Genomic DNA, 24,924 nt, shown 5'->3' with positions numbered 1-24,924 from the left:
CCCAGCACCCTGAGGTGCCCCCCAGCGCCCCGGGGTGGGGGCTGGCTGAGGGGGGGGTGGGGCTGGGGCTTTCCCAACGTATGTCTGAAAGAAGAAGTGAGATTTGGGGGGCAGAACTGAGTGCTGAAAGGGGAAACTGAGGCCGGGGTTCGGGGGGGGGGCGGTCCCACAGGTGCCCCCAGAGCCATGAGGACCCTCCTGCTGCTGTGGGTGGCCCTGGCCGGTGCGGGGGCCCAGCTGCCCTGTCCCCATGGGGGACCCTGCCCTGTCACCCCGGTGAGTGTGAGGGGTTTGGGGGGGTCGGGGGGGCCTCAGCAGCGAATGTAACCCCCTATGCCCCTCAGGCCCTGCCTGCCCAGTCAGGGGGGGCCTCAGCAGGGGATGTAACCCCCCTGTGCCCCCCAGGCCCTGCCTGCCCCCAGTGCAATGGGATGCCAGGATGGCTCATCGTGCCCCACCAGCTGCCAGCTGCCAGAGGTGAGCCCCTTCCCCTGTGCCTCAGTTTCCCCCCGTCCCTGCTGTTTGTGGGACACTCCCTGACCCCCCTGCTCTCCCTCCCCCTTCTCTCTCCCCAGAGTGTCCCTTGTGCTGGGGGCCACCGCTGCTGTCCCCGAGGGTCCCACTGCAGCGCTGACGGGCAGTCCTGTGTCACAGACCTGGGTATGGGGACACGGGGGGTGGCTGGGGGGCAGGGTGGGCCTGGAGGGGGCAGGATGAACAGGGGGGTGTCACCTGTCTCTGCAGCCCCCCGTGCTGTCCCCTGTCCTGACGGCCAGTCCGAGTGTCCCGACGATGCCACGTGTTGTGTGACCAGCAGCGGTGCCTGGGGGTGCTGCCCCATGCCCCAGGTACAGGGTGTGGGGACATGGGGACACTGGGGGGGGGACCTGGCACGGCCACCGCTGTGACAAGCACGGCTGGCACCCACAGGCCTCATGCTGTGCTGACAAGGTGCACTGCTGTCCCCACGCCACCGTCTGCGACCTGACCCGCGGGCGCTGCGTGTCCCCTGCCGGTGACACCGATGTCCCCATGGGCACAGCTTTCCCCGCCTGGAAGCGCCACCCCCCCGCCCCAGGTAAGGGCTGTGCCCTGCGGGTGCCCTCGCTGTGCCGTGCGCTGGGCCGTGGTGACACCGTGTGTCCCTCCCCTCAGTGGCGCTGCGCCAGGTGCTGTGTCCCGATGGCCGCTCGGCGTGTCCCGACGGGGCCACCTGCTGCCAGCTGTCCCCAACGCAGTATGGCTGCTGTCCCCTGCAGAACGTGAGTGCTGCCACAGCCCTGGGCACCCCGGCATGGGCAGCTGTGCCAAACCTGTGTGTGCCCAGCACCCCAAACCTGCCACCCCCACTGAACACTCCAAAACAAGCACCCCATGCCAGGCACCCAAATCCTGGCCTGTGCCAGGCACCCCAAACCAAGCACCCCATGCCAGGCACCAAATCCTGGCTAGTTTCCCTCAGGCACCCCAAACCAAGCACCCCTGTGCCAGGCACCCCTCACTGGGCACTCCAATCCAGCACCCCACACCCAGCTCACACCACTCACCCTGTACCAGTCCATGCAGGCACCCCATTCTGGACACCCCAGTGCCAAGCACCCCACAGTGATGCCAGGCACCCTATTTGGGCACCAGTTATCCTATACCAGACACACCTTGCTGGGCATCCTGGGCACCCCACCCTGTGCCATGTCCCCACACCAGGCACCCTGCACTGCCCCCCGTGCTGGGCACACCCTGTCCTTGTCCCCAAAGTCCCTGTCCCACCATATCTCTCCCCTCAGGCCGTGTCCTGCAGTGCTGGGCAGCACTGCTGTCCCAAGGGCACCTCCATGCCTTGTCCCCTCTGCTGTCCCCACCCTGTCCCCATCCCCAGGGTCCTTGTCACACCGTGTGTCTCCCCCCAGGCCGTGTGCTGCAGTGACGGGCAGCACTGCTGTCCCCAGGGCACCACCTGTGACCTGGTCCACTCCACCTGCACCTCCCTGGGGGGCTCTGCCTCCCTGGCAGCCCTGCCCACAGGTAAGAACCCCCCAGGGAGCAATCACTCCCTGTCCTGTCCCAGAGAGGGGACACCAGCCGTGACTGTCCCTTGTTCCCAGCTGGTGACATCAAGTGTGACGAGAGGACGAGCTGTCCCGATGGGAACACGTGCTGCAGGCTCAGCTCTGGGGCCTGGGGGTGCTGCCCCCTCGAGCAGGTACAGGGGTCCCCTGTGCCCCCAGGACACGCAGATGTCCTCTGTCCCCTGGGTGGGATGAGGGCACATGTCCTTTGTCCCCCCCTGGGTGGGATGAGGGCACATGTCCTCTGTCCCCCTGGGAGGGATGAGGGCAGCTGTGTCCTGTTCCACTGACAAGCACAAGGGTGGGGGTTCCTTGAATTTGCCCAGGACAAAGTTTGATGTCCCCTGTCCACCTTGGGAGGGACAAGGATGGGTTCCCCTGTGCCCGTCTGGGACTGGGAGATGTCCCCTGTCCCCCAGGAGGGCTCCCATTCCCTGATGTCCCGTGGGGAAGGGTGACACTGAATCACTCTGACATCCCCCAGTCATCCCCCCTGTACTGACTGGGACCAGTTTGGGGCTCCAGTGGCACGAGATGGTGAAGGGACATCCTGGAAGCCACCAGGATGCTCAGGGACCTTCCTGAGACCCACTGAGGGGGGAGGTCAGGAGAGATGAGGGGGTCCCCATATCCCCCCCTCCTCACTGCTGGGATGGGGAATGGGGGTGACAGGAATGGGCAGGAGGGGACACATTTGTCCCCCCTCCTGTGGGGCTGGCAGTCCCAGGGGCGTCCCCTGTGCTCAGCCCCCCTTCTTTTCCCCCCCAGGCCGTCTGCTGCCCCGACCACGTGCACTGCTGCCCCCAGGGCTACACCTGTGACCCCGAGGGGGGCAGCTGCCTGCAGGGGGGGGGCACCCGCCGGCCCTGGGTGCAGAAGACCCCAGCACTGCCCCACGGGGGACAGGTGACATCGGGGAATGTCAAATGTGATGAAACCACGAGCTGTCCTGATGGGAGCACGTGCTGCAGGATGGGCCTGGGCACCTGGGGGTGCTGCCCCTTCAGCCAGGTGTGGGGGGCTCTGCCCATGGGGTCCGTGGCTGGGTGGGGTGGGGGGTCCTGGGGGTGCACCCAGGGGAGTGGGGGGTGCTGGACTGAGCAGATGGCTCAAGGGACCCCGAGTGGAGCACCTGCCTGGGGACATGGGAACGTTCACAGGGCACAGTGACCCCTGTCCCCTCAGCAGCCCCATGGGCTGGGGGTCTCCTGTGCCCCGAGGGGACAAAGGCCAATGTTCCCTTTTCCCCAGGAGGGTCAAGGCCACATGTCCGCTTTTGCTGCTTGAAGGATGAGGGCAGTTGTCCTTTGTCCTCCAAGAAAAGTGGGCTCCAAACCCCTCATGTCCCCATGGGACACCAGGCCCCTTTGCTGGCTCCCAACCCCAGTCAGACCCCCTCTGCTAACTGGGACCAGTTTGGGACTTCAGAGGCAGCAGGTGACTGAGGCACACAAGGCCACTGGGGTGCTCAGGGTTGTGAGGATGCTCAGGGACATTTGTGTGTCCCACAGAGGGGCAGAAGCATCATGAGAGGGTCCCCATATCTGCCCCCCTCAAAGCAGGGGTGGAGCCAGGCTGGGTCCAGGGGGACACAGAACAGGGGAGGGAAGGAACCAAGGAACCGGCAGGAGGGCACTTGTCCCCTGGAGGTCCCCAGTTGTGCTGCTGGGTGTTTTCTGTGCTCAGCCCCCCCTCTTTGCCCCCCCCAGGCCGTCTGCTGCCCCGACCTCGTGCACTGCTGCCCCCAGGGCTACACCTGTGACCCTGAGAAGGGCAGCTGCCTGCAGGGGGGGGGCACCCACCTGCCCTGGGTACAGAAGACCCCAGCACTGCCCCACGGGGGACAGGTGACATCGGGGAATGTCAAATGTGATGAAACCACGAGCTGTCCTGATGGGAGCACGTGCTGCAGGATGGGCCTGGGCACCTGGGGGTGCTGCCCCTTCAGCCAGGTGTGGGGGGCTCTGCCCATGGGGTCCGTGGCTGGGTGGGGTGGGGGGTCCTGGGGGTGCACCCAGGAGAGTGGGGGGTGCTGGACTGAGCAGATGGCTCAAGGGACCCCGAGTGGAGCACCTGCCTGGGGACATGGGAACGTTCACAGGGCACAGTGACCCCTGTCCCCTCAGCAGCCCCATGGGCTGGGGGTCTCCTGTGCCTCGAAGGGACAAAGGCCCATGTTCCCTTTTCCCCTGGGAGTCAAGGCCAGATGTCCCCGCTTTGTTGCTTGAAGGATGAGGGCAAATGTCCCCTGGGCAGGGTGAGGGCAGATGTCCCCTGTCCTCCAGGAAGGACAGGGTGGGCTCCAAACCCCTCATGTCCCCATGGGACACCAGGCCCCTTTGCTGCCCCCTAACCGCAGTCAGACCCCCTCTGCTAACTGGGACCAGTTTGGGACTTCAGAGGCAGGGGGTGACTGAGGCACACAAGGCCACTGGGGTGCTCAGGGACATTTGTGTGTCCCACAGAGGGGCAGAAGGGTCACAAGGGGGTCCCCATATCTGCCCCCTCAAAGGGGGATGGAGCCAGGCTGGGTCCAGGGGGACACAGAACCGGGGAGGGCAGGAACAGGCAGGAGGGCACTTGTCCCCTGGGGGTCCCCTGTGCTCAGCCCCCCCTCTTTTCCCCCCCAGGCCGTCTGCTGCCCCGACCTCGTGCACTGCTGCCCCCAGGGCTACACCTGTGACCCCGAGAAGGGCAGCTGCCTGCAGGGGGGGGGCACCCACCTGCCCTGGGTGCAGAAGACCCCAGCACTGCCCCATGGGGGACAGGTGACATCAGGGAACGTCAAATGTGATGAATCCACGAGCTGTCCTGATGGGAGTACGTGCTGCCGGCTGAGCCTGGGCACCTGGGGGTGCTGCCCCCTCGAGCAGGTGTGGGGGAGTCCCTGGGGATTGGGGGGTACCCCAGGGGTGGGGTGTTGTCTGGGGAGTGAGGATTTGGGAATGGAATGGAGGGGGTTGGGACAGAGCATGACTGTGGGGGTGACCCTTTGGGGACAAGCAGGGACATGGGACACTCCCACGTTTGTCACTGGTACCCTCCATGCAGGCTCTGTGGGCACCTTGGGGATGGGGTTTGCCACAGCCCGTGTCTCTGCGTACCTCTGTCCCTGGTACCCGGACCCCAGTGTCCCTCACTGTCACCCCACTGACCCCATCCTGTGTCCCCCCCAGGCCGTTTGCTGTGGGGATCACAAGCACTGCTGTCCCCGGGGCTACACCTGCAACGTGGCCACCGAGAGCTGTGAGAAGCTGCTGGCACCCACCCCGCTGCTGCCAACCCCCTCTGCCCCCCGCCCGGCCCCCTCTGCCCCTCGGCGGGCACCCCCCGTGCCGCTGCGAGCCGCTGGCACCCGCCCGGGTGGCCTCGTGCCCTGCGGTGCCACTGGCTCCTGCCGCGGGGGCCAGCGGTGCTGCCAGGCCCGGGGAGGCTCCTGGGGGTGCTGCCCCTTCGCCCAGGTGAGTGGGGGGACACCAGGGTGGCGGTGAGGGTGGCATCACCCCCCTGCTCACTCCGTGTCTCTCTGCAGGGCTCCTGCTGCTCCGACGGCCGCCACTGCTGCCCCGCGGGGTCCCGCTGCACTGGAGGGGGCTGGGGGTGCAGCCCCCAGCGCTGGGACCTGCTCTGATGGCACTGGGGACACCACCAGCACCAGCACCCACCCCGGGTGCCACCACCCCAATAAACGGTTTCTAGGAGAAACTGCAGCCGTGGCTCCTGGCGAGGGGGAAGCTGAGGCAGAAGGCGGAGGCAGGGGGGATTTTGTGTGTTTAATATATTAATGCCTCTAAGGAGCAGGCAGGACGTGCAGGCAGGTGCAGGCAGCAGCTCCCTGCCCAGCCTGGCACCCGGGGGGGTCCCCATGGCCCCCCTCTGTGCCAGCCTGGCCCCAATGACCCCTCTTCATCCTCACCACGTAGAAAATGTTTAGAAACACGAGTTAAAATCCAAAGGGGGATGAGGGTGGGGGGACAGGGGCCCCCTGGCTCCTATGGCAGCTTGGAGGCACCGCTGGCTCGGGGGGCAGTGCCAGCCCCCCCTGTCCTGCAGGGACACAAAAGGGGACATGGGTCAGGACTGGGGGGACATGGAGCATGCAGTTCCCACCCCCAAAAGAACAGGGATGGTGGTGTTGGGTGGGACAAGGAGGGAACAGGGGCAGCAGAATCCCGTGTGGCAGAGCCTGGTGGCACAGGGTGGGGGCCCGAGCAGATGGGGACACGGGTGGCCTGGGTGTGGCCTCTGGTCCCTCCCATGGCAGAAAGGGACCATGGTGGGATGGGATTGTGGTGGGAGAGGACAGTGACAAGGCAGGATGGTGGGGAAGGTGGTGGGATGGCAGGATAGGATCGGACAGTGACAGGACAGGCTGGTGGGAGGGTGGGATGGGGATGACAGCAGTGGGAGGAGATGATGGCTGTGTGGGATTGTGGTGGGATGGGACTGATGGGGCAGGATGATGGATGGGATGGTGCTGGGATGAGATGGCAGTGGGATGGAACCGATGACAGAGGATGGTGGTGGGAGGAGACGGTGGCTGGGCAGGACAGTGGTGAGCTGAGATGGGTGACAGCAGCAGTGTCCCCATCTCAGCTCCCCCTGGGACTTGCCCCCACCCCGGACCAGGGGCTCGCCCTCCCCACACTCACTTGACATTGAACACCATCAGAGGCCGCTCCTCCCGCTTCTGCCAGGGGCTCTTGCGGTCTCCCCCCTCGTCGGCCCCGTCGCCCGCCTCGGTCAGCGCCTCCTCCTCGGGGCTGGTCAGGGAGTCTCGGGGGGCTTCGCTGGCGCTGCTGCGGCCGCTGCCGCCGCCCCGCCGCCCCCCGCTGCCCGCTTCCAGCAAGGGGGCGAGCGAGCTGTCCTCGGGGGAGGCTGCGGGCAGCGGGGGCCGGGGCCCCCCGTCCTCCTCCCCGCCTCCGGCGGCCCGGGGGAGGCGGGGAGGGGGAGCTGGACCGGGGCCCCTCTCGCTGCCCTGCAGGTCGATGTAGGAGTGCCGAACCTGCGAGGAGCGCCCGTCCAGGGACACGAACCAGGCTCTGGGCGGTGGCGGCCCCGCCAGTTCCAGGAGCTGCTGCCCGGCCAGCGCCTGCAGCTCCCCGTTGAGCTGGGCCACCGCCGACCCGTCCAGCAGCACCGGGATGGCCACCGAGCCGCTCACCGGTTGCGGGGCACGAGCCCCGGCCCAGTTTTCCCCTTCCTCGAAGGGCTGCCCGGAGGAGGGGGGGGGCGGGGGCGCGGCCGTCGCCGCCGTCGAACCGGGGCCCCCGTCGGCTTCGGGGGGACCCTCGGGCTCGCCGGGCGCCAGGCGCATGTAACGGGCGGGGATGAGCAGGGTGGGCATCACCCCCCGGTAAACATCCTCGGGGCCCCCGCCGCGCTCCAGCGGCCCGCAGAGCAGCAGCGGCCCGGGGGGGGCCAGCGAGGGCGGCCGCGGGGGCGGCTCGGGCAGCGGGTGCTCGGCGGGCTGCGGCCCGTAACGGGAGAACGAGGGCGAGGGCGGCCGCGGGCCGAAGGCGGCCGTGCCCCGGGGGTGCTCGTCGGGCGGCTGCAGCCCGTCCACCGAGCGGGCGGCCCTGAGGCCGAAGGCTTCGCCGGAGCGCCCGTAGTCCTCATGGGCGGCGGGCGGGCGGCGGCGCGGGCCCAGCGTGGCCGCCGGGGGCCTGAGGCCTGCGCGGAGCGGGGCCGGGGCCGGCGGCTGGAAGAAGTCCGGCCGGGCCGGGGGCAGCTCGCGGGTGGACGGGGCCAGGCTGGGCGTGGGCAGGTCGGTGTCGCCCCCCGAGGAGGCGGTCTCCAGGTGGCTGCCCCCGCACAGGAGGTCCAGCTGGGACACCGAGGTGGCCTGGTCCCGGCGCGCCGCGTCCAGCGGGCCCGGCAGCGGCAGCTTGCGGTGCTGAGCCCGCGGCTTCAGGCAGCGCCGCCTGCGGGGACACGGCGGGTCGTGGGTGCCCCTGCTCCCCAACTCCCTCAGCCCCTGGAAGGAGCTAGAGGAGGGGGCTATAGGGCACCCAGGGTGCTGGGGAGTGATGTGTCACCCCCCAAATCCAGTTACAGGGCACCCAGAGGTGCTGGGTGTCACCCCTGTGTCCCCTGTGACACCCTTGTGTCACCCCCCCAATCCAGTTATAGGGCACCCAGGGGTGCTGGGGAGTGATGTGTCACCCCCCAAATCCAGTTATAGGGCACCCAGGGGTGCTGGGTGTCACCCCTGTGTTCCCTGTGACACCTTGTGTCACCCCCCAAATCCAATTATAGGGCACCCAGGGGTGCTGGGTGTCAACACTGTGTCCCTTGTGACACCCCTGTGTCACCCCCAAATCCAGTTTTAGGAAACCCAGGGGTGCTGGGGAGTGGTGTCCCCCCTCCCAAGCCAGCTGTAGGACACCCAGTGTTTCTGGAGATCAGTGTCTGGCTCCCAAATCCAGCCAAAAAGCACCCAGAGGTGCCACAGGCTGGTGCCTCCTCGCTGTAGCCAACTAGAGGGCATTTGGGGGTTCCAAGGGGTGGTGACTCCCCCAGAATAGTTACAGGGCACTCAAGGGTGCCACAGGCTGGTGCCTCCTCCCCATAGTCAACTTTAGGGCATTTAGGGGTGCCTTGGGGTAGTGCCCCCCTTCCCAAAGGCAGATATGAGGCACCCAGGGGTACCTGGAGGATGCTGCCCCTCCTATAACCAGTTTTAGGGTGCCAGGAAATGGTCCCCCTGGGGTTACAGGTGGGTGCTGACCCCCATTCCCACCCCCGTGCCACGGGCAGGACACTGACCTGCAGTAGTAGATGAGGAGGCAGAGGAGGATGAGGACGAGCAGGGCCAGGGCACCCAGGATGGTGAGGAGGAAGATGGTGTGGTAAGTGGTGATGTCTGTCACACCCGCTGCCATTGCCACCAGCCCTGGGGACAGCAGGGTCAGAGTGGGATCCCCCCCTGAGGGTACCCCGGGGGGCTGCAGTGTCCCCCCAGCCCAGACAGCCCTGGGGACAAGGGACATGGGACAGCCCCCGCCCCACCAGAGCAGCCCTGGGACAGGGGGGGCAGAGAGGGAAGCACCCCAAGGTGCTGCCGCCCCCTCCCCATCCAGCCTGTCCCCAGGGCCAAGGGACACAGGGCACTCACGGGTGTCACCTTACCCGTGCTGGGGGAGGGCAGAGCCGCTGCCCAGTATCCCAGCTGGGAGGAGACAAAGGTCCAGTACAGCTGCCGGCCCTCCTTGCGGATCAGCCCTGTCCCGTTCCTGACCCACAGCCCTGCGGGGACACACCGGGATGGGATCCCCCACCTCATCACCCCCCGACCCCACAAGAGGATCTGTGTCCCCCAGTGCCACCTCCAATATGAGCTGTGTCCCTTCTGCCACTCCCAGCCACAGCTGTGTGCCCCTCTGTCCCCCCCCAGCCGGAGCTGTGTCCCCCTCTGCCACCCCAACATGAGCTGTGTCCCCTCTGCCACCCCAACAGGAGCTGTGTCCCCTCTGTGTCACCCCCAGCATGAGCTGTGTCCCTTCTGCCACTCCAACAGGAGCTGTGTCACCTCTGTCACCCCCAGCAGGAGCTGTGTCCCCTCTGCCACCTCCAGCCACCACTCACCGCTCTTGGGGTCAAACCTCCAGGCTGGCACACTGGTGGCCACCACGGCCGCGGCGTCGGGGCCCAGAGGGACGGACAGATGGACGGGGCCGGCCAGCGGCACCTCGGTCCCGTTGCCGGTGAACAGATGGACGCTGACAGCCGCCACCGGCGCCAGCTCCAGCCACGTGCCATTGCCTGGGGGACAGCGACATCCCTAAGGGGTGGCACACACGGTGCGCCCCCCACCCCAAATCCCGGTGTCCCCCGTACCGCTGCCGTCCTGCTCGGCCCCGAGGAAGGCGGGGAAGGCGCGGGCCGGGCCGGGGCCGGAGGCGGCCGTCAGGGACGCGGCCAGCTGGCTGTAGGTGGAGCTGCGGGGCAGGCGGGCTGCCCGCCGGGGGAACTGCGCCCACGGCTGCCCACGGCCACCTGCGGGGACACGGAGGGTGGCAGCACCCGGGGGATGGAGGTGTCACCGCCGCCGTCCCCGTGGTTCGGCCGGTGGTGGCACCCAGGGACACCCCCGTGTCTCACCTGGGGATCCCAGCAGGATCTGGACCAGGTCCTCGTAGAGGATAAGCGTGGCCGGGCGCTCCGGGAGCAGGTAGAGGCTGATGGAGGCGTAGACTGCAAGGGGAAGACAGGGTGCGGGGGGGACCCCAAAATATCCAGACATGGACCCTAAAATGCCCACACCCAGACCCCCAAAATACCCACATCTGGACCCCAAAAATACACCTGGACCCCCAAAAACACACATCTGGACCCCAAAATACCCACACCTGGACCTCAGAATAGCCACACCTGGCCCCCCAAAATACCCACACCCGGACCCCCAAAAACCCACATTTGGAGCCCCAAAAACGCACATCTGGACCCCCAAAATACCCACACCTGGAGCCCAAAATACCCACATATGGACCCCCAAAATACCCACACCTGGACCCCCAAAATACCCATACCTGGAACCCAAAAATACCCACATATGGACCCCAAAATACCCACAGCCGGACCCCAAAATACCCACACCTGGACCCCAAAAATACCCACACCCGGACCCCCAAAAAAACACACCCGGACCCCCAAAATACCCACACCTGGACCCCCAAAAACCCACATCGAGCCCAAAAATACCCACACCTGGCCCCCCAAAAAACCCACACCCGGACCCCCAAAATACCCACACATGGACACCAAAATACCCACACCTGGAGCCCAAAAATACCCACACCTGGACCCCAAAATACTTGGGGGCCACCAGGACATGGTTGTCCCCTCCCAAAGGGGCCAGACCCCTCCCAAACACTTTTCTATAAGGGATCCCTACATTGAAACCTATTAGGGGTCTCCTGTAAGGAAGGGACTGAGATCCCAGTGAGGGAATAAGAACCCCACACCAGGGCTCAGAGCCCCCCAGTTGGGAATTCAGGACCCCAAATCAGACCCAGAACCCTCAGGAAGGGATTTGGGATCCTCCATCATGGCTTAGGAAGGGATTGGGGATCCCCCATCATGGCTTAGGAAGGGATTGGGGATCCCCCATCATGGCTCAGGAAGGGACTGGGGATCCCCTATCATGGTTCAAACCCCCTTAGGAAGGGATTGGGGATTCCCCCATCATGGTTTTTGAAGGGATTGGGGATCCCCCATCATGGCTAAAATAATCCCTCAGGAAGGGATTGTGCCCCCCAGTCAGACTCAGACACCCCAGTAAGGGATTGGGGATCCCCTATCATGGCTCAAATCCCCTTAGGAAGGGATTGGGGATCCCCCATCATGGCTCAGGAAGGGATTGTGCCCCCCAGACAGTCTCAGACACCCCAGTAAGGGATTGGGGACCCCCAGACAGTCCCAGACACCCCAGTAAGGGACAGGGGACCCCCAGCCCAGGAGGGCTCAGGGCTCGGTGACTCACGTGGCAGTTTGGTGACACGCCAGGGCACAGAGGCGGTGACATAGCCGCGGCGGGCGGCGGTGACGAGCAGCCAGGAGCCCAGGCGGTAGGGCACGGGCAGCACCGCCGAGCCCGCCTGGTCCGTGCTGCCCGCGGCCAGCGCCGAGCGGCCGCCGAACACGTCCAGGGCCGCCTGCGGCAGCGGGGCCAGCGAGCCGCTCTCCAACACCTGCACCCGCAGCAGCACCTCTGGGGACACGGCACAGGGACACGGCGTGGGCATGGGGGACAGGGTGGGGGGAGGACAGTCACCATTCCAGAGGGCACAGCCCACAGACTCTGTCCCAGGGGACACGGCCACTGTCCCAGGGGGTCACAGACACCATCCCTAGGGGCATAGCCACCATCTCAGGGAGTCATGGCCACCATCCCAGCAGGGTGGGACACAAACCAGGGTCATAAACACCGTCCCATGGGGCACAGCCATCATTCCAGAGGGTCACAGCCACCATCCCAGGGAATCATGCCCACAATTCCAGTGGTTCATGGGCACTGTCCCACGGGGTCATGGCCACCATCCCAGCAGGGTGGGACACAAACCAGGGGTCACAGACACCATTCCAGTGGTTCACAGCCACCATCCCATGGGGTCACAGTCACCATCCCAGGGAGTCACGGCCACCATCCCAGAGGGCACGGCCACCATCCCAGCAGGGTGGGACACAAACCAGGGGTCACAGCCACCGTCCCAAGGGGTCACAGCCACCATCCCAGGGACTCATGGGCACCATCCCAGTGGTTCGTGGGCACCATCCCAGAGGGCACAGCCACCATCCCAGGGGATCATACCCACCATCCCAGCAGGGTGGGACACAAACCAGGGGTCACAGACACCATCCCAAGGGTTCACAGCCACAAACCCAGGGGTCACAGACACCATCCCAGGGAGTCATGCCCACCATCCCAGCACGGTAGGACACAAACTGAAGGTCACAGCCACCATCCCAGGGGATCACAGCCACCAAACCAGGGAGTCATGGGCACCATCCCAGGGAGTCATGGACACCATCCCAGCAGGGTGGGACACAAACTGGGGGGTCACAGACACTGTCCTGCATGGCCACCATCCCAGGGGGGTCACAGCCACCATCCCAGTGGTTCATGCCCACCATCCCAGCAGGCATAGCCAACATCCCAGGGGGCCACAGTCACCAAACCAGGGGGTCATGGCCACCATCCCAGAGGGTCACGGCCACCATCCCAGTGGTTCATGGGCACCATCCCATGGGGTCATGGCCACCATCCCAGCAGGGTGGGACACAAACTGGGGGTCACAGACACCGTCCTGCATGGCCAATGTCCCAGGGGGCTATGGGCACCATCCCAGGGAGTCACGGCCACCACCCCAGGGGGTCATGGGCACCATCCCAGTGGTTTTACAGCCACCATCCCAGGGAGTCACGGCCACCATCCCAGGGGTGTCATGGGCACCATCCCAGGGGGCTCATGGCCACCATCACAGTCACCATCCTGCTGGGTGATGGTCACCACTCCAGCAGGTGGTGGGACCTGTCCCACTGGATTACAGTCACCATCCAGGCGGGATGGTGGGACCAACCCTAACAGGTCACAGATGCCATCTCAGAAAGCCATGGCCACCATCCTGGTGGTGGTGGCCAGGTGGTGGGACCCATCCCAGTGCCCAGCATGCCCAGCAGGTCACAGTCATCACCCACGGGGGTCACAGGCAGCACCACCTGGCAGGTCACAGGTGCTCCCCAGCAGGCAGCAGGCACCATCCCAAAGGCGTGTGAGCATCACTGCTGTGCCCACCCTGTGCCCCCCTGATGCCGTGCCACCCGGCTGGGTGCACCCAGTCACATCACCCTCACCCCCCCCCACCAAAGGCCACCCCCCGGTGATGCTCACTCCCATCCCAAGGCCAGGGGGTCTGGAACCCAGCCGGCCCCACAGCAGCAGGGGGAGGGATCCCCCCGGCCATTCCCCGCTGCAGGGCCCGGCTGGAGGGCGGGGGGACCCCAAACCCCCGCGTGCCCCCGGCCCCCCCGAGCCGGCGCCATCCCGCGCATGATCCGCAGCCCTTGGCAGCGGTCCCGGCTCCGGCGCCGTCACCCAGGCAACGACCTCCTTCATCCCTTCATCCCGCGCCCCGGGGCTGCCGCCGGGCCCCCCGCAGCCCCGGAGCCCCCCGCTCCACCGGGCACCCCCCCCGACCCGCCCCGACCCAGATGTGGCAATGGGCGAGGAGTGGGGGGAGATTGGCAGCAGCTGCTCCGGGGATGCACAGGGGCGGGTTCGGGAATGGAGGGGCTGGGGGTGTCCCCTGCATGGCGGGGACAGCCGGCACCCGCAGCTGCCGGGGACAGCTGGCATGGGAGGGGGCCGTGGTGCCAGCCCCAGCGCGGGGACACAGCACAGGCATCGCCCCGTCCCCACTCTCTGTCCCCCCGCCGCCACCAAAGGGTCCCCAAGGGTGCTGCGGCCACCCCGAGGTGCACCGGCCCCTCGCTGGCCCCCCAGTGCCCCCCGGTGTGACCCCGGTGTCCCGTGAGCAGGGCGGGGGTGCCAGGTCCTGGGGTGGCACTGAGGAGCGCTGCCGTGTCTGTCACCCCGCGGGGACAGGGATGGGCAGGGGTGACGCCAGCGGGAGCTGAGCCAGCACAGACAGACGGGTCAGGGACCCCCCCCGTGACCCCCGGGCACGCCTCACCCTGGCACAGGAGGGTGTGGGGTGCATGGGGGGTCACAGGGGACCCCGAGGCCCACCGTGCCTGCCGGATGCACCCCCCACCCCCATCCTGCACCCCCGGCTGCTGCTCAGGATCCCCTGCACCCCCTGACCCGGGACCTGCACCCACCACCAGACACCCCCAAGCTCTGCTCAGCGCCCCCATCCACCCTCCCGCACCCCAAAGTTCTGCCCGCGATCCCCACCCAACTTCCTTCACCCCCTCCCTGGTTTGTGACGCCCACCCACCATCGCGACCCCCTGGCACTGCCAGGCCCCCCACCCATCACCGCCCTCCCGCCGGTGGCCAGAACCGCCCGGGGACCCAGAGACAGACGGACAGACGGACAGACAGACGGGGGTGCGGCCGGACAGACAGAGCCGGGGATGGACGGGGGGTGGGCGGGCAGGGATGGGGGTGTCGGAGCCGGGCGGGGCCGGGCTTTGGGGCGCGGGGGGCTTTGGGGCGGGGGGCGGGAGCGGGTTCGGAAGCCAAGGGAGCCGGGGGAGCCGGGGCGGGGGTGATGCGGGGTTGGGGGGGGCCGGTGCCGGGATCGATCGATCGGGGGGCGGTGCGCGGGGGGGCCACGGGATTCAAAGGATGCCGGGGGGATGCGGGCGCGGGGCTCGGGCGGGCCCGGGGGCGCCGGTGGGGCCGGGGCGGTGCGGGGCAGGGGGTGGGGGCCGAGGGATGCCGGGGGGACGCGGGCGCGGGGAGAACGCGGGGGTGTTGCCGGCGGCGCCCCCCGCCCCGCACACAAAGGCCGCTCTCACCGTGCGCTCCCGGCTCCGCCGCGCCCCGCGCCCGCCGCCCGCCCGCGGCCGCCAGCAGCAGCAGCACCGGCAGCGGCGGCAGCGGCGGCAGGAGGCGGCGGGGCCGCATGGTGGCTCCGCGCCGTTACCCCGCCATGCCCGGCCCGCCCGGCCCGTCCGCCCGCCCGCCGCGGGGACCGGGCTCCACCTGCCGGAGCCGCCGGGCACGGCCGCCCAGCGCCCACCCCCGGAGCGGCACCGCCCCGGCACCGGGACCACCCCCGGCACCGCCCCGAGACCCCCGACCAGCCCCTGGCACCGCCCCAGCGCTCCGGCACCGCCCCCTGCGGTGCCCGGGAGCCGGGACCCGTCGCCGGTACCGCAACCGACACCGGCAGCGCTCCCCGGCACCGCTCCGGGACCCAGACCCGGACCCGGTACCGGCATCCCGGGACTGACCCCGGTGTCGGCAGCGGCATCTCAGAACCCGCCCCCGACATCGGCACCGACCCCCGGATCCACCTCTGACACTGCTCGGGCCCCGGCACCGCCCCCGGTACCGATCCCGACCCGCTGTACCCATCCCCGGTACGGCCCCGAGACCAGGACCGGGACTCGGCGCTGCCGGGCTCCCTCCGGTACTGGCACCGGCAGCCTTGCACTGCCCCCGGTACCGCACAGGCCTCCCGGGACCCATTCCTGGCTCCGCTCTGAGCCCCGGGACGGGGACGTGGTACCGGCACCGGCATCCCGGTACTGCCCTGTACCGGCACCGGCATCCCGGTACTGCCCTGTAGAGGCACCGGCGTCCCAGGACCCGCTCACGGTACTTCCCTGAGCCTCAGCATCGAGCCCCGGTACCGCAGCGACACCTCGGGACTGGCCCTTGGCACTGCCCCCATCCCCCGGTGCCACCCCGGTACCGTGACCCACCCGCGGTACCAGCGCCGGCCCCGGTACCGATCCCCCAGCAGTGCAGCAGCGCCGGGACCGAGCCCGGCACCAACCTCCTCACTGCCCTCCCGGGGCACCCCACAAGGACACACGGGGGTCCCCAAAATCCTCCCTGCAGACCCCGGTGCAGCTCCGGGGGGACACAACCACAGCCGAGGGCAGCACCGAGGGCAGGGCCGGGATTTATTGTGCGGGGGGAGCGGAGCGGGGCCGGGGTCTCACGGGCACGGGGGAGGATGGGGAAGGAGAAAGGAGAGCGGGGTGAGGGGGGCACGGAGGGGACCCCGCTAGTCCTGGGCCTGGCCCGGTTCCTGGGCACTGCCCGGTTCCTGGGCCTGGCCCGGCTCCTCCGTGTCCCCCTCGGCCGGCGGCCGCGTCCTCTTGAAGAAACCCATCTGCAAGGGGACACAGTGACATCGGGCCCTGGGGGACCCCGCGGCAGGGATCCCACAGGATCAGCCCCCCGGAGATCCCTGTGGCACCACCGCGGGGACCCCCTGACCCTGGGGACGCCACAGTGTCACCCACCTGCGACCCCACAGTGTCCCATAGCCCCCAGCCCCAGCACTGTGTCCCATGTTTCATGGTCCCTCTAAATGTCACCGGTGTCCCCAGTGTCCCCCTGCCCCCACTGACCTTCCACATGAGGAGGATGAGGAGGGTGAGGAGCAGGAGCCCGGCCAGGACCCCCAGCACCACCCACCCCACCGGCACAGCCCCCTCGCCGCCGGGGCTGGCGCGCACCACGCACGTCTCGGTCTGCAGAGGGACGGGGAGGTGACACCGCTGCCACCGCGGCCTGTCCCGTGTCCCCACGGCCACGGCAGCCCTACCTCAGCCTGGCCGCTGGGCAGGAGCCGGGGCTGGACGCGGTAGGGCATGGCCGAGGTGCTGAACCACGCCTGGGACTGGATGCGGAATTCCCGGAGGTGCTCCCGCTAGGAACAGCAGGGGGACACATGGGGACACATGGGGACACACGGGAACCTGGCATCAGGGGTGCTGCCAGCTCACAGGACACCCATGACCCCACATATGGTATCCCCAGGGTGGTCTCTGGGCACCACCGTGCAGGAGGGGACATTGCAGGGATGCCCTGAGGCCACAGTGCCACCCTGTGTCCCCAGGAGGGGACAGTACCTGCTGCAGGGTGTCCATCCAGAGCAGGGCGTGGACGCTGACCAGTGCCCGCTGGTCCTTGCCCAGGCTGGCCACGTGGCAGGTGATGTCCACGCAGGTGGCATTGTCACAGTCCTGAGGGTGGCGTCCAACACGGTGGGTGTCGGGGGGCCCCACCCCAGGGGACGCTCCCAACCGTGGGCTGCAGGTCCCCAGGGTCACCCAAGGGATGTGGCTCCACCTTGTCACCCCAGCCCGGCCTCCGTCACACCCGCAGGTCCCCAGGGTCACCCAAAGGATGTCCCCCCACCCTGGCAGCCCCAGCCCGGCAGGTCCCCAGGGTCACCTTGGCATCCCATCCCTGTCTCCATCACAGCCAGGAGGTCCCCAGGGTCACCCAAAGGATGCAGCCCCACCCGGCCTCCATCACAGCCGGGATGTCCCCAGGGTCCCCGCTCACCACACGGACGAGGTCTCCCAGCCCCAGGTCCCCCAGCCCCGCTCCCGGGGCCGCCTCCGCCTCCCGGCGCTCCCGGTGCCGGCTGCCGTTCCCGGGCGCCGCGGCCGTCGGAGCGGAGATCTCCAGCTAGAAGGGGACACAGAGGTGACACCACGTCCCTGCCATGTCCCAGCGCCCCCGGCGGGACACGGAGGTGACACCACCTCCCTGCCATGTCCTGGCAGGGTCCCGCAGCCCGTACCTGTGCGGGGTTGAGGGCGGGGTGCTGGGCGCAGTTCGTGCCCCCCTCGGTGCCCAGCCCCAGCAGGTAGAGCAGGACGTGCTCCCCCAGCCGATGGGGCACGGCCAGGCGCAGGGTGACCCCGCTGACGGTGCCGGGACCTTTGTTGTGGAGCTGCGGGAGGACGGTGGGTGATGCCCGGCACAGGAGATGGCTCCGGGGAGGGGACAGAGGGGACATCCCCCTAAATCACCTCGTAGACGTGCTCCAGCCTGATGCCGTGGTCCTCGATCCGCCGGCTGCCCCGCACCCCGTGCCAGCCCGTGGGCAGCACCATGGTGGCAGGCAGGGAGTTGCTGGTGGGAGAGGGGTGTCAGTGTCCCCCTTGGTGCCCCCGTTGTCCCCGTGTCCCCCAGAGCCTCACCCTCGCAGCTCCATCTCTGCCTCTGCCTCCACGGGCACTGTCACCGTCACCGAGCCGTGGCTGGGGCTGGGGCTGTTCTTGCTGTGGGGACACAGCGGGATGACACACAGAGTTTGGGGACACTGAGCCCGAGGTGCCAGCAGTGGGTGGGGGACAGGGGGACAGCACGGTGTCACCTGCGCAGCTGCAGGTGGAAGGTGATGGCATCCCCCATGTCCTCCAGCCCGGACACGCTCAGCTCCAAGTCCACGGTGATCTGGGGACAGCAGAGGACAGGGGCAGGTGAGTGACCAGCCCCAGGGGGGACAGGCACAGCAGGGACCCCCCTGTCCCCTTACCCGGGCTCCGGCTTTCATGGGATTGCCCAGCTCGCAGAGCACCACGTGGGTCCCGTTCTCCTTCTTGGGGTTGCAGCTCAGCTTCTCCTGCCCCTGTGGGGTGGGGACACATCAGGGACCTCACCAGGAGCCAGCCACACTGGGGACCTGCATGAGCTGAGGGCAGGGCTTGAGCCCCAGACACCCCTGAACAGCCATCACCAGTGGGGACCCTGTGAAGGGGGACAGCCACCAAGGGCAGGGCAGGAACCCCAATCCCTGGGCAGCCACCCCCACCAGGCAGCCCCATGGAGGGGATGAAGGACACAGTGTGAGCCCCCTGATTTGGGTCACCCCTCTGTACCCAGCACCGTCCCCATTCCCAACCCCGCGATGTCCCCTCTGTCCCTCTGCCACCTCCAGTCCCTCCCCAGGATGTCCCCCTGCTGTCCCTGCTCCCTCTCAGGGCATGTCCCCAATCGTTCCCCTGGATGTCCCCTCTGCTGTCCCCATTCTTCCCTCCAGGAGATGTCACCTCCCTCCCCTCCATCCCTGCAATGTCCCCTCTCTACTCTGCAGTGTCCCAAATCTCTTCTCTGCAATGTCCCCTCTACCAGCTGGGCACCCCCTGACACCCATCCCCATTGGGCACCAAGGAAGGTGACAGCACCAAGGACACGGTTTGGGTCCCCAGCCCACCTTGGCCATCCCCTGACACCCATCCCCACTGGGCACTCCCACGAAAGGTGACAGCACCAAGGACATGGTTTGGGTCCTCCATCCTGGACACCCCCACGAAAGGTGACAGCACCAAGGACAGTTTGAGTCCCCCCAGCATCCTGGGCACCCTGTGACACCCATCCTGGGCACTCCCATGGAAGGTGACAGCACCAAGGACACGGTTTGGGTCCCCCACCCTGGGCATCTCCCAGCACCCATCCCCACCGGGCACCCCCAAAGGGGGAGGTGATGCCAGCAAGGGCAGGACGCGCCCCTGCCGCCCTGGTCACCCCTGTGACACCCCTGGTCACCCCCAGGCTGTCCCCTGTCACACCCACCGGGATGGTGCTGCGGGCAGCCTGGTAGTGCGTGCCCGGGGGCAGCTGCACCCGCAGCTCCGCCTCGAAGGCGCCTTCGCCCGCGTTGGTGGCGCTGGCCCGCAGGCACAGCACGGCCTCGGCGCCGATCAGCAGGCGCTGGCTGGGGCTGGGGGACACGGGGACACGGGGACAGGATCAGCAACCCGAGGGGACACCGGGCACGCCCTCGGTCCCATCCCCGTGCTCACGTGTGGGCGGCCAGGTGCAGGTCGGGCACGCAGAGATTGTCATCGCCACAGTCCTCCAGGATGATGTGGGTCTGGGAGGGGACAGCGAGGGGACAGGGAAGGGACAGCGAGGGGACAGAGAGACCCTCCCATCCAGGATGAAATGGGGGAGGAGGAGTCATTGGGGACATCCCAGGGAGGGACTGGGCTGGTGGAGGGGCCAGAGGGGAGATTTGGGACAGTGCAGAGCAGAGAGGGGACAATCCAGGGATGGAGGACGGGAGGTGACATCTCCGAGAGGGAAGAATGGGGACAGCAGAGGGGACATCCAGGGGGATGATTGGGGACATGCCCTGAGACACGGCAAGGAGGGAGCAGGGACAGCAGGGGACATCCTGGGGAGGGACTGGAGGTGGCAGAGGGACAGAGGGGACATCGCGGGGTTGGGAATGGGGACAGTGCTGGGTACAGAGGGGACACCCAGGGGAGGGGTTGGGGACTGCAGGGGGAGCACAGAGGGCAGAACAGCACGGACACGCCAGGGAGTGGCAGGGACAGTGAGGGGCACATTCCAGAGGGAACAAGGGACAGTGGGGGGGGGGGGGGGGGGGGTGGGAGCCACATCCCAGTGGGAACTGGGGACAGTGGGAGGGGGACAGGGGCAATCCCAGGGGGGGGGTTGGGGACACTGGCACAAGCTGGGGACCCCAGAGCTGAGCTCAGCCAGGTCAGGGGTACCCACACGTGCCCTAGTGGGGTTGAGTCCCCCGTGTCACCACGGTGATGTCCCTCCACAGCCACGTCCCCCCTACCTGTGCCTGCACCAGGGTGTCCCCGTAGAGCACCAACCCCGGGGCCTCTCTGGGCAGCGACAGGGACACGCTCAGGGCCACCGGGCTCAGCTTGTCCTTGAACTCAGCCTTGTCCTGGGGGGACCCATGGGCACAGCACTGCGGATGGCATCCCGTGCCCACCCCACAGCCCCAGCCACCGCTGTCCCCATCCCGGGACAGGGAGACACTGTTATCCCCAACGCTGTCCCCATCCTGGCTGGCAATGCCACATCCCCATTCCTGTCCCCTCCCTGCACTGTCCCCTCCCTCTGCCGCCTGTCCCCGTGCCCGTACCCGCAGGTAGGCCGTGAGGTTCCTGCACACGGGGGGTGCCCCCGGTGCCACCAGCAGCGCCTCCTGCCAGGACGATTGGTGTCCCCGCAGCAGCAGCACCCGCCGCGATGGCCGCGGCTTCAGCCGGTCCAGCTGCAGCTCAGCCTCCAGCTCTGGGGGGCAACGGGAGGTGGCACTGGTGACACCCCGAGGGTGGCCCTGTGCCAGCGGTGCCCGCCGGGTGACACTGGCACTCACGGATGCTCCGAGGGATGTCCTGGCCCGTCACGCTGACACAGAACTCCACGTGGAAGCTGCGAGGGGACACCAACAATGCTCAGAGACTGTCCTGTGCCCACGGTGGTGTCCCCATAGTGTCCCCATGGCAGTGTCCCCTCACCAGCTGACGGGGACGCTGGAGTTGGGCAGGGAGCAGTCCAGGATCTCAGGGTTCAGCCCGTCGGGGACGCTCAGCTGGGTCCGGGCCACCACCACGGGCAGTCCCCTGGGGCACGGGGACATTGCTGAGGTGCCAGGGGACCCGAGAGGGAGCCGCGGGCCACGCAGGGACGGGCACTCACAGGTACACGGCCACCTTGGCTGCCCCGTAAGCCCCCACGAGCAGATCTGCGGGGACAAGCAGAGGGTCGGTGCCAGGGCGATGCCAGGGCGGTGCCAGGGCGGGGTCGTGCCAGGGCCGTACCCGCGTAGCCGTTGCCATCCAGGTCGGTGGCACCGCGCAGGGCGAAGCCGAAGGCGGCGGCGCCGGGGAAGGGGCTCTCGAGGCGCTGCGTGGGCACCGGTGCCAGCCCCTCGCTGTGCCCGCGGAAGATGAACACCTGCCCGCTGCCACTGTCACCGCCCTGCGGGGCGCCCACGGCCACGTCTGGGGACAGAAGGGACGTGAACTCCCCCCTCCCCGCGCTCTCCTGCCTCAGTTTCCCCCAGGCGCGGCACTGAGGGTGGCACAGCCCCTGCCCGCCCTGCCCGCTGTTACCGCCGAATCCGTCCCTGTCCAGGTCGCCCAGGCTGGCGATGGCGGCGCCGAAGCGGCCGTAGGGGTGGGTGCCCGTCAGGGTCTGGGGGGGCCCTGCCAGGCGCTGCTGCCCCCGGTAGAGGTAGAGGCGGCCGAGCTCGCTGCGCTGCCCGTCCGAGCGCCGGGCCATGAACAGGGGGGCGCCCACCAGCAGATCGTCCCTCCTGTGCCCGGAGCGGGGGCACGGTCAGGCTCCGCGGGTTTGGGGGCCAGGGGCACCCAGAGCTGTGCCAGGCACGGGGCAGCACCCCTGGGTGCCAGGGAGGAGGGGGGACTGTCCCTGCTCTCACCCGTCCCCATCGACGTCGGCCACTGCCACCGTGTGCCCGAAGTACGAAGCCACCTGGGAAGGGTGAAGGTGGCACCGGGGGGTGCTGTGGGACGGGGCTGGGGTGCTGTGGGGCACCGGGGGTGTGGGGGTGTCAGGACAGGGGTACCTGCTCGCTGGCGATGCCCCGCAGCCGGCGCAGGGTGTCCCCCGCAGTGAAGATCTCCACCTGCCCAGGGCAGTGTCAGCGCCACGCCCAGCCCGGGGTGACACATGGCTGTGTCCCCTGGTGTCCCCTCGGCGCCGGGCACTCCGCAGCACTCACCTCACCCCTCGTGTTGCTCTTGTTGGGGACCCCCACCACGTACTCTGTGAGGGATGAGAGCCCTGAGCGCCCCTCTGGGACATTGAGGGGGGCACGGAGATACCCCCGGCACTGGGGTGGGCACAGGGATACCCCTGGTGCGACATGGGGCCATGAGGGCACAGAGATGGCAGGACCCCTGGCACAGCCTGCCCAGCCCCCTCGGGAAGGGGAGCAAGGTCATTCTGGGGTGCCCCAGGCCCGTCAAGCCCCATTCCCTGCACCCCTCAGCCCTACCTTTGGTTTTGGGGTTGCCATCAAACTCGCCCGCAGCCACCGAGTATCCTGCAGGGAGATGGGCACTGGTGACCCGGGGTACCCCAGCAGGAGCTGGCAGTGGGGCAGGGTGCCCGTGCCCGCTGCTCACCCCGGTACCCGTCCTCGTAGTCCCCGAACACCGGCTCCGTGGGGCGCCCGGGGCTCCCCAGCCACAGCAGGGACGTGCCGAGGAAGCGCCGGAGGATCTTGTCCAGCTCCACCGAGTACACGAGCCCTGGGCACAGCGGGGCACGGAGCACCAGCCCTGACGGGGCACCCGCTGCCACCCGCCCCAGGCTGGCAGCGCCACTGCGGGTGGCACTTACGGGGCGCCGCATCTGGGGTGCCCTCCCCGCAGTGCCCACCCCCGGAGCAACGCCAGCAGGAAGGACTCACCTGAGAAGTAATACCCACCGGGGGCACCCAGCACCAGCGTCCCATCCTGCGGGAGCAGCTGGCTCAGCACCCCCGGGGCACCCTGGCATCCCCCCAAAGCATCCTCAGCCAAGTGTCCCCCACCCCGGTATTTCCCCCAAGGTATACTCAGCCAAGTGTTCCCCACCCTGGTATTTCCCATCCTGGCACCCCCTCATTCCTAGGGCCTTTCCTCCCGGAATTCCCACTGCACGTCCCCAGCTCAGCATCCCCCGCCCTGACACCCGGGTACCATCCTGGCCGCACCCTCTGCATCTCTGCCAGCCTCCCCTGGGCATCTCGGGGGGCACCCCCCGATGCCCCCAAGGTGCCCGAGCCCCCCAGTCCCCTCTCACCGGGGTGGCAGCGGCGCTGAAGCCGATCTCGCAGTAGCGCTTGTCGTGCGCTGCGGGCACAGGGCAGGGTCAGGGGGACTCGGGGCTGGGATCCCGGGCTGGATCCGCGTTCGTTCCCCGTTCGTTCCCCGTTCGTTCCCGTTCCCCGCTCACCGTAGCCCGTCTGGCGGTAGGTGCTGGCCATGGTGCGGTCGCGGCACGGCGAGTACCACACGGAGCGCTCCGGGCTCCGCACGAAGCAGGTGCCCGCGGGGGTGCGGAACGCTTCGTGCGGCCCCTCCAAAGCGTTCCAGTGCTGCAGCGGGGCACAGACCTGGGCACGGCGATGGCACGGGCTGAGTGCCCACCCCGTGCCCACCCAAGGTGCCCACATCCCCCCCGATGCACCCACCACCAGGTTGCCGTGCCAGCTGGTGACGGACGCTCCCAGCCACTGGTGCGATTTGTAGGTGCGCAGCTCCAGGGTGCCCTGACTCTCGCTCTCGTCCCCTGGGGGAGCGGGACAGGGGCGATGTGCGGGGCTGGCACCCCCCGTGCCCGCTCCCCGCCCCGCGGAGCCCACGCACCCGCAGTGTCCATGGGCAGGGGGTGGCAGGGGGTCCGGCCGGGGGGCCAGGAGCAGAGGAAGACGGCGCCGGGCTGAGCCACGCCGGGCTGGGAGGTGTTGGCACGGGGGGCTCCCACCGCCACGCTGGGCCTGGGGGCACAGCGGGTGTCAGGGGGGGCGGGCGTGGGCCGTGCCCGACCCCGACCCCCGGTGCCCCCCTACCTTCCCTCGCTCGTGTGGAAATCCAGGGCGAAACCGAAGTAGCTGCCGGGGGGTCCCTCGTAGATGGTGGGGGGCTCCTGCAGAAGCCCCAGCGTGGGGGGCAGGCGCAGCCCCCCGAGGAGCAGCAGCACCCGCAGCAGCGCCATCGTCACTCCAAAATGTGGCCACAGCCGCTGTCCCGGGGTGTCCCGGGCTTATCTCGGGGGACGCAGCTGGGGCCGGGCCCGGCAGGAATGGGGAGCACAGGAAGGGCCCCCCCGGACGCGCATCCGCTCCTGCGGGGAGCCGGAGAGGTGCGGGGGAGACGGATTGGCTGGAGCAGGGCGGGGAACGGGAGGTGGCAGTGCCACCACCGGGGGACACGGTGACAGGGTGGGGGACACGGCCACAGCAGCCTGAGCCTATCGCCTGCAGGGTGCCAGTCTCGGGGGGGCTATTTCGGGGTGCCAGTCTCGGGGGGGCTATTTCGGGGTGCAGGCAGTCCCTACCAGCGGAAATGTGGCAAGGGGGGAGAGCTGCAGGGCACAGGGCCCCTCCATCGGCCCCGATCTGCCCTCGGCA

General features: G+C 68.4%; 3 protein-coding genes and 1 long non-coding RNA gene across 5 annotated transcripts; 2 read left to right on the top strand and 2 right to left on the bottom strand.

The window, feature by feature from the left end:
* The first annotated feature begins 142 nt into the window (after window positions 1-142).
* Window positions 143-5,759, top strand: GRN (granulin precursor). Of its 2 annotated transcripts, XM_054281566.1 has the most exons (13): window positions 143-276; window positions 406-477; window positions 576-660; window positions 745-848; window positions 931-1,078; window positions 1,156-1,262; window positions 1,908-2,022; window positions 2,103-2,200; window positions 2,835-3,077; window positions 3,776-4,018; window positions 4,697-4,939; window positions 5,243-5,527; window positions 5,599-5,759. In XM_054281566.1, the coding sequence occupies exons 1-13, from the start codon at window positions 187-189 to the stop codon at window positions 5,695-5,697; spliced, it is 1,932 nt and encodes a 643-aa protein (XP_054137541.1). In that variant the 5' UTR covers window positions 143-186; the 3' UTR covers window positions 5,698-5,759. The 2 variants fall into 2 exon arrangements, with proteins under 2 accessions (XP_054137541.1, XP_054137542.1); XM_054281567.1 differs by lacking the exon at window positions 2,835-3,077.
* A 61-nt stretch (window positions 5,760-5,820) lies between these two features.
* On the bottom strand, window positions 5,821-12,640 carry FAM171A2 (family with sequence similarity 171 member A2). The gene is made up of 10 exons (XM_054281565.1): window positions 12,586-12,640; window positions 12,186-12,200; window positions 11,551-11,821; window positions 10,170-10,262; window positions 9,906-10,064; window positions 9,654-9,830; window positions 9,198-9,314; window positions 8,835-8,961; window positions 6,719-7,990; window positions 5,821-6,113 (listed from the first exon to the last, which is right to left on the bottom strand). Exons 3-10 carry the CDS (start codon window positions 11,810-11,812, stop codon window positions 6,059-6,061), a joined length of 2,262 nt encoding a protein of 753 aa, XP_054137540.1. The 5' UTR covers window positions 11,813-11,821; window positions 12,186-12,200; window positions 12,586-12,640; the 3' UTR covers window positions 5,821-6,058.
* On the top strand, window positions 12,260-12,659 carry LOC128940232 (uncharacterized). Its single transcript, XR_008483285.1, has 3 exons — window positions 12,260-12,284; window positions 12,350-12,433; window positions 12,519-12,659. It is a non-coding gene; the product is annotated as an uncharacterized LOC128940232 (long non-coding RNA).
* A 3,613-nt stretch (window positions 12,660-16,272) lies between these two features.
* Window positions 16,273-24,509, bottom strand: ITGA2B (integrin subunit alpha 2b). The gene is made up of 30 exons (XM_054281563.1): window positions 24,364-24,509; window positions 24,161-24,291; window positions 23,986-24,083; window positions 23,748-23,907; window positions 23,595-23,644; window positions 23,221-23,266; window positions 22,934-23,059; window positions 22,804-22,851; window positions 22,528-22,571; window positions 22,372-22,431; window positions 22,225-22,277; window positions 21,896-22,098; window positions 21,602-21,784; window positions 21,480-21,525; window positions 21,299-21,403; window positions 21,157-21,212; window positions 20,920-21,071; window positions 20,605-20,718; window positions 19,814-19,884; window positions 19,584-19,731; window positions 18,547-18,639; window positions 18,385-18,464; window positions 18,209-18,289; window positions 18,038-18,140; window positions 17,806-17,958; window positions 17,565-17,690; window positions 17,126-17,239; window positions 16,819-16,923; window positions 16,622-16,744; window positions 16,273-16,380 (listed from the first exon to the last, which is right to left on the bottom strand). The coding sequence occupies exons 1-30, from the start codon at window positions 24,507-24,509 to the stop codon at window positions 16,273-16,275; spliced, it is 3,126 nt and encodes a 1,041-aa protein (XP_054137538.1).
* Between the last annotated feature and the right edge of the window lie 415 nt (window positions 24,510-24,924).

The sequence above is a fragment of the Melozone crissalis genome, unplaced genomic scaffold (assembly GCF_028551555.1).
Source record: "Melozone crissalis strain CALT ecotype California unplaced genomic scaffold, PUWL_Pcris_2 ptg000032l_1, whole genome shotgun sequence".
NCBI classification, from domain to species: domain Eukaryota; kingdom Metazoa; phylum Chordata; class Aves; order Passeriformes; family Passerellidae; genus Melozone; species Melozone crissalis.
The sequence above is the reverse complement of the archived record's forward strand: the minus strand, read 5'-3'. Positions and strand labels throughout refer to the sequence as shown.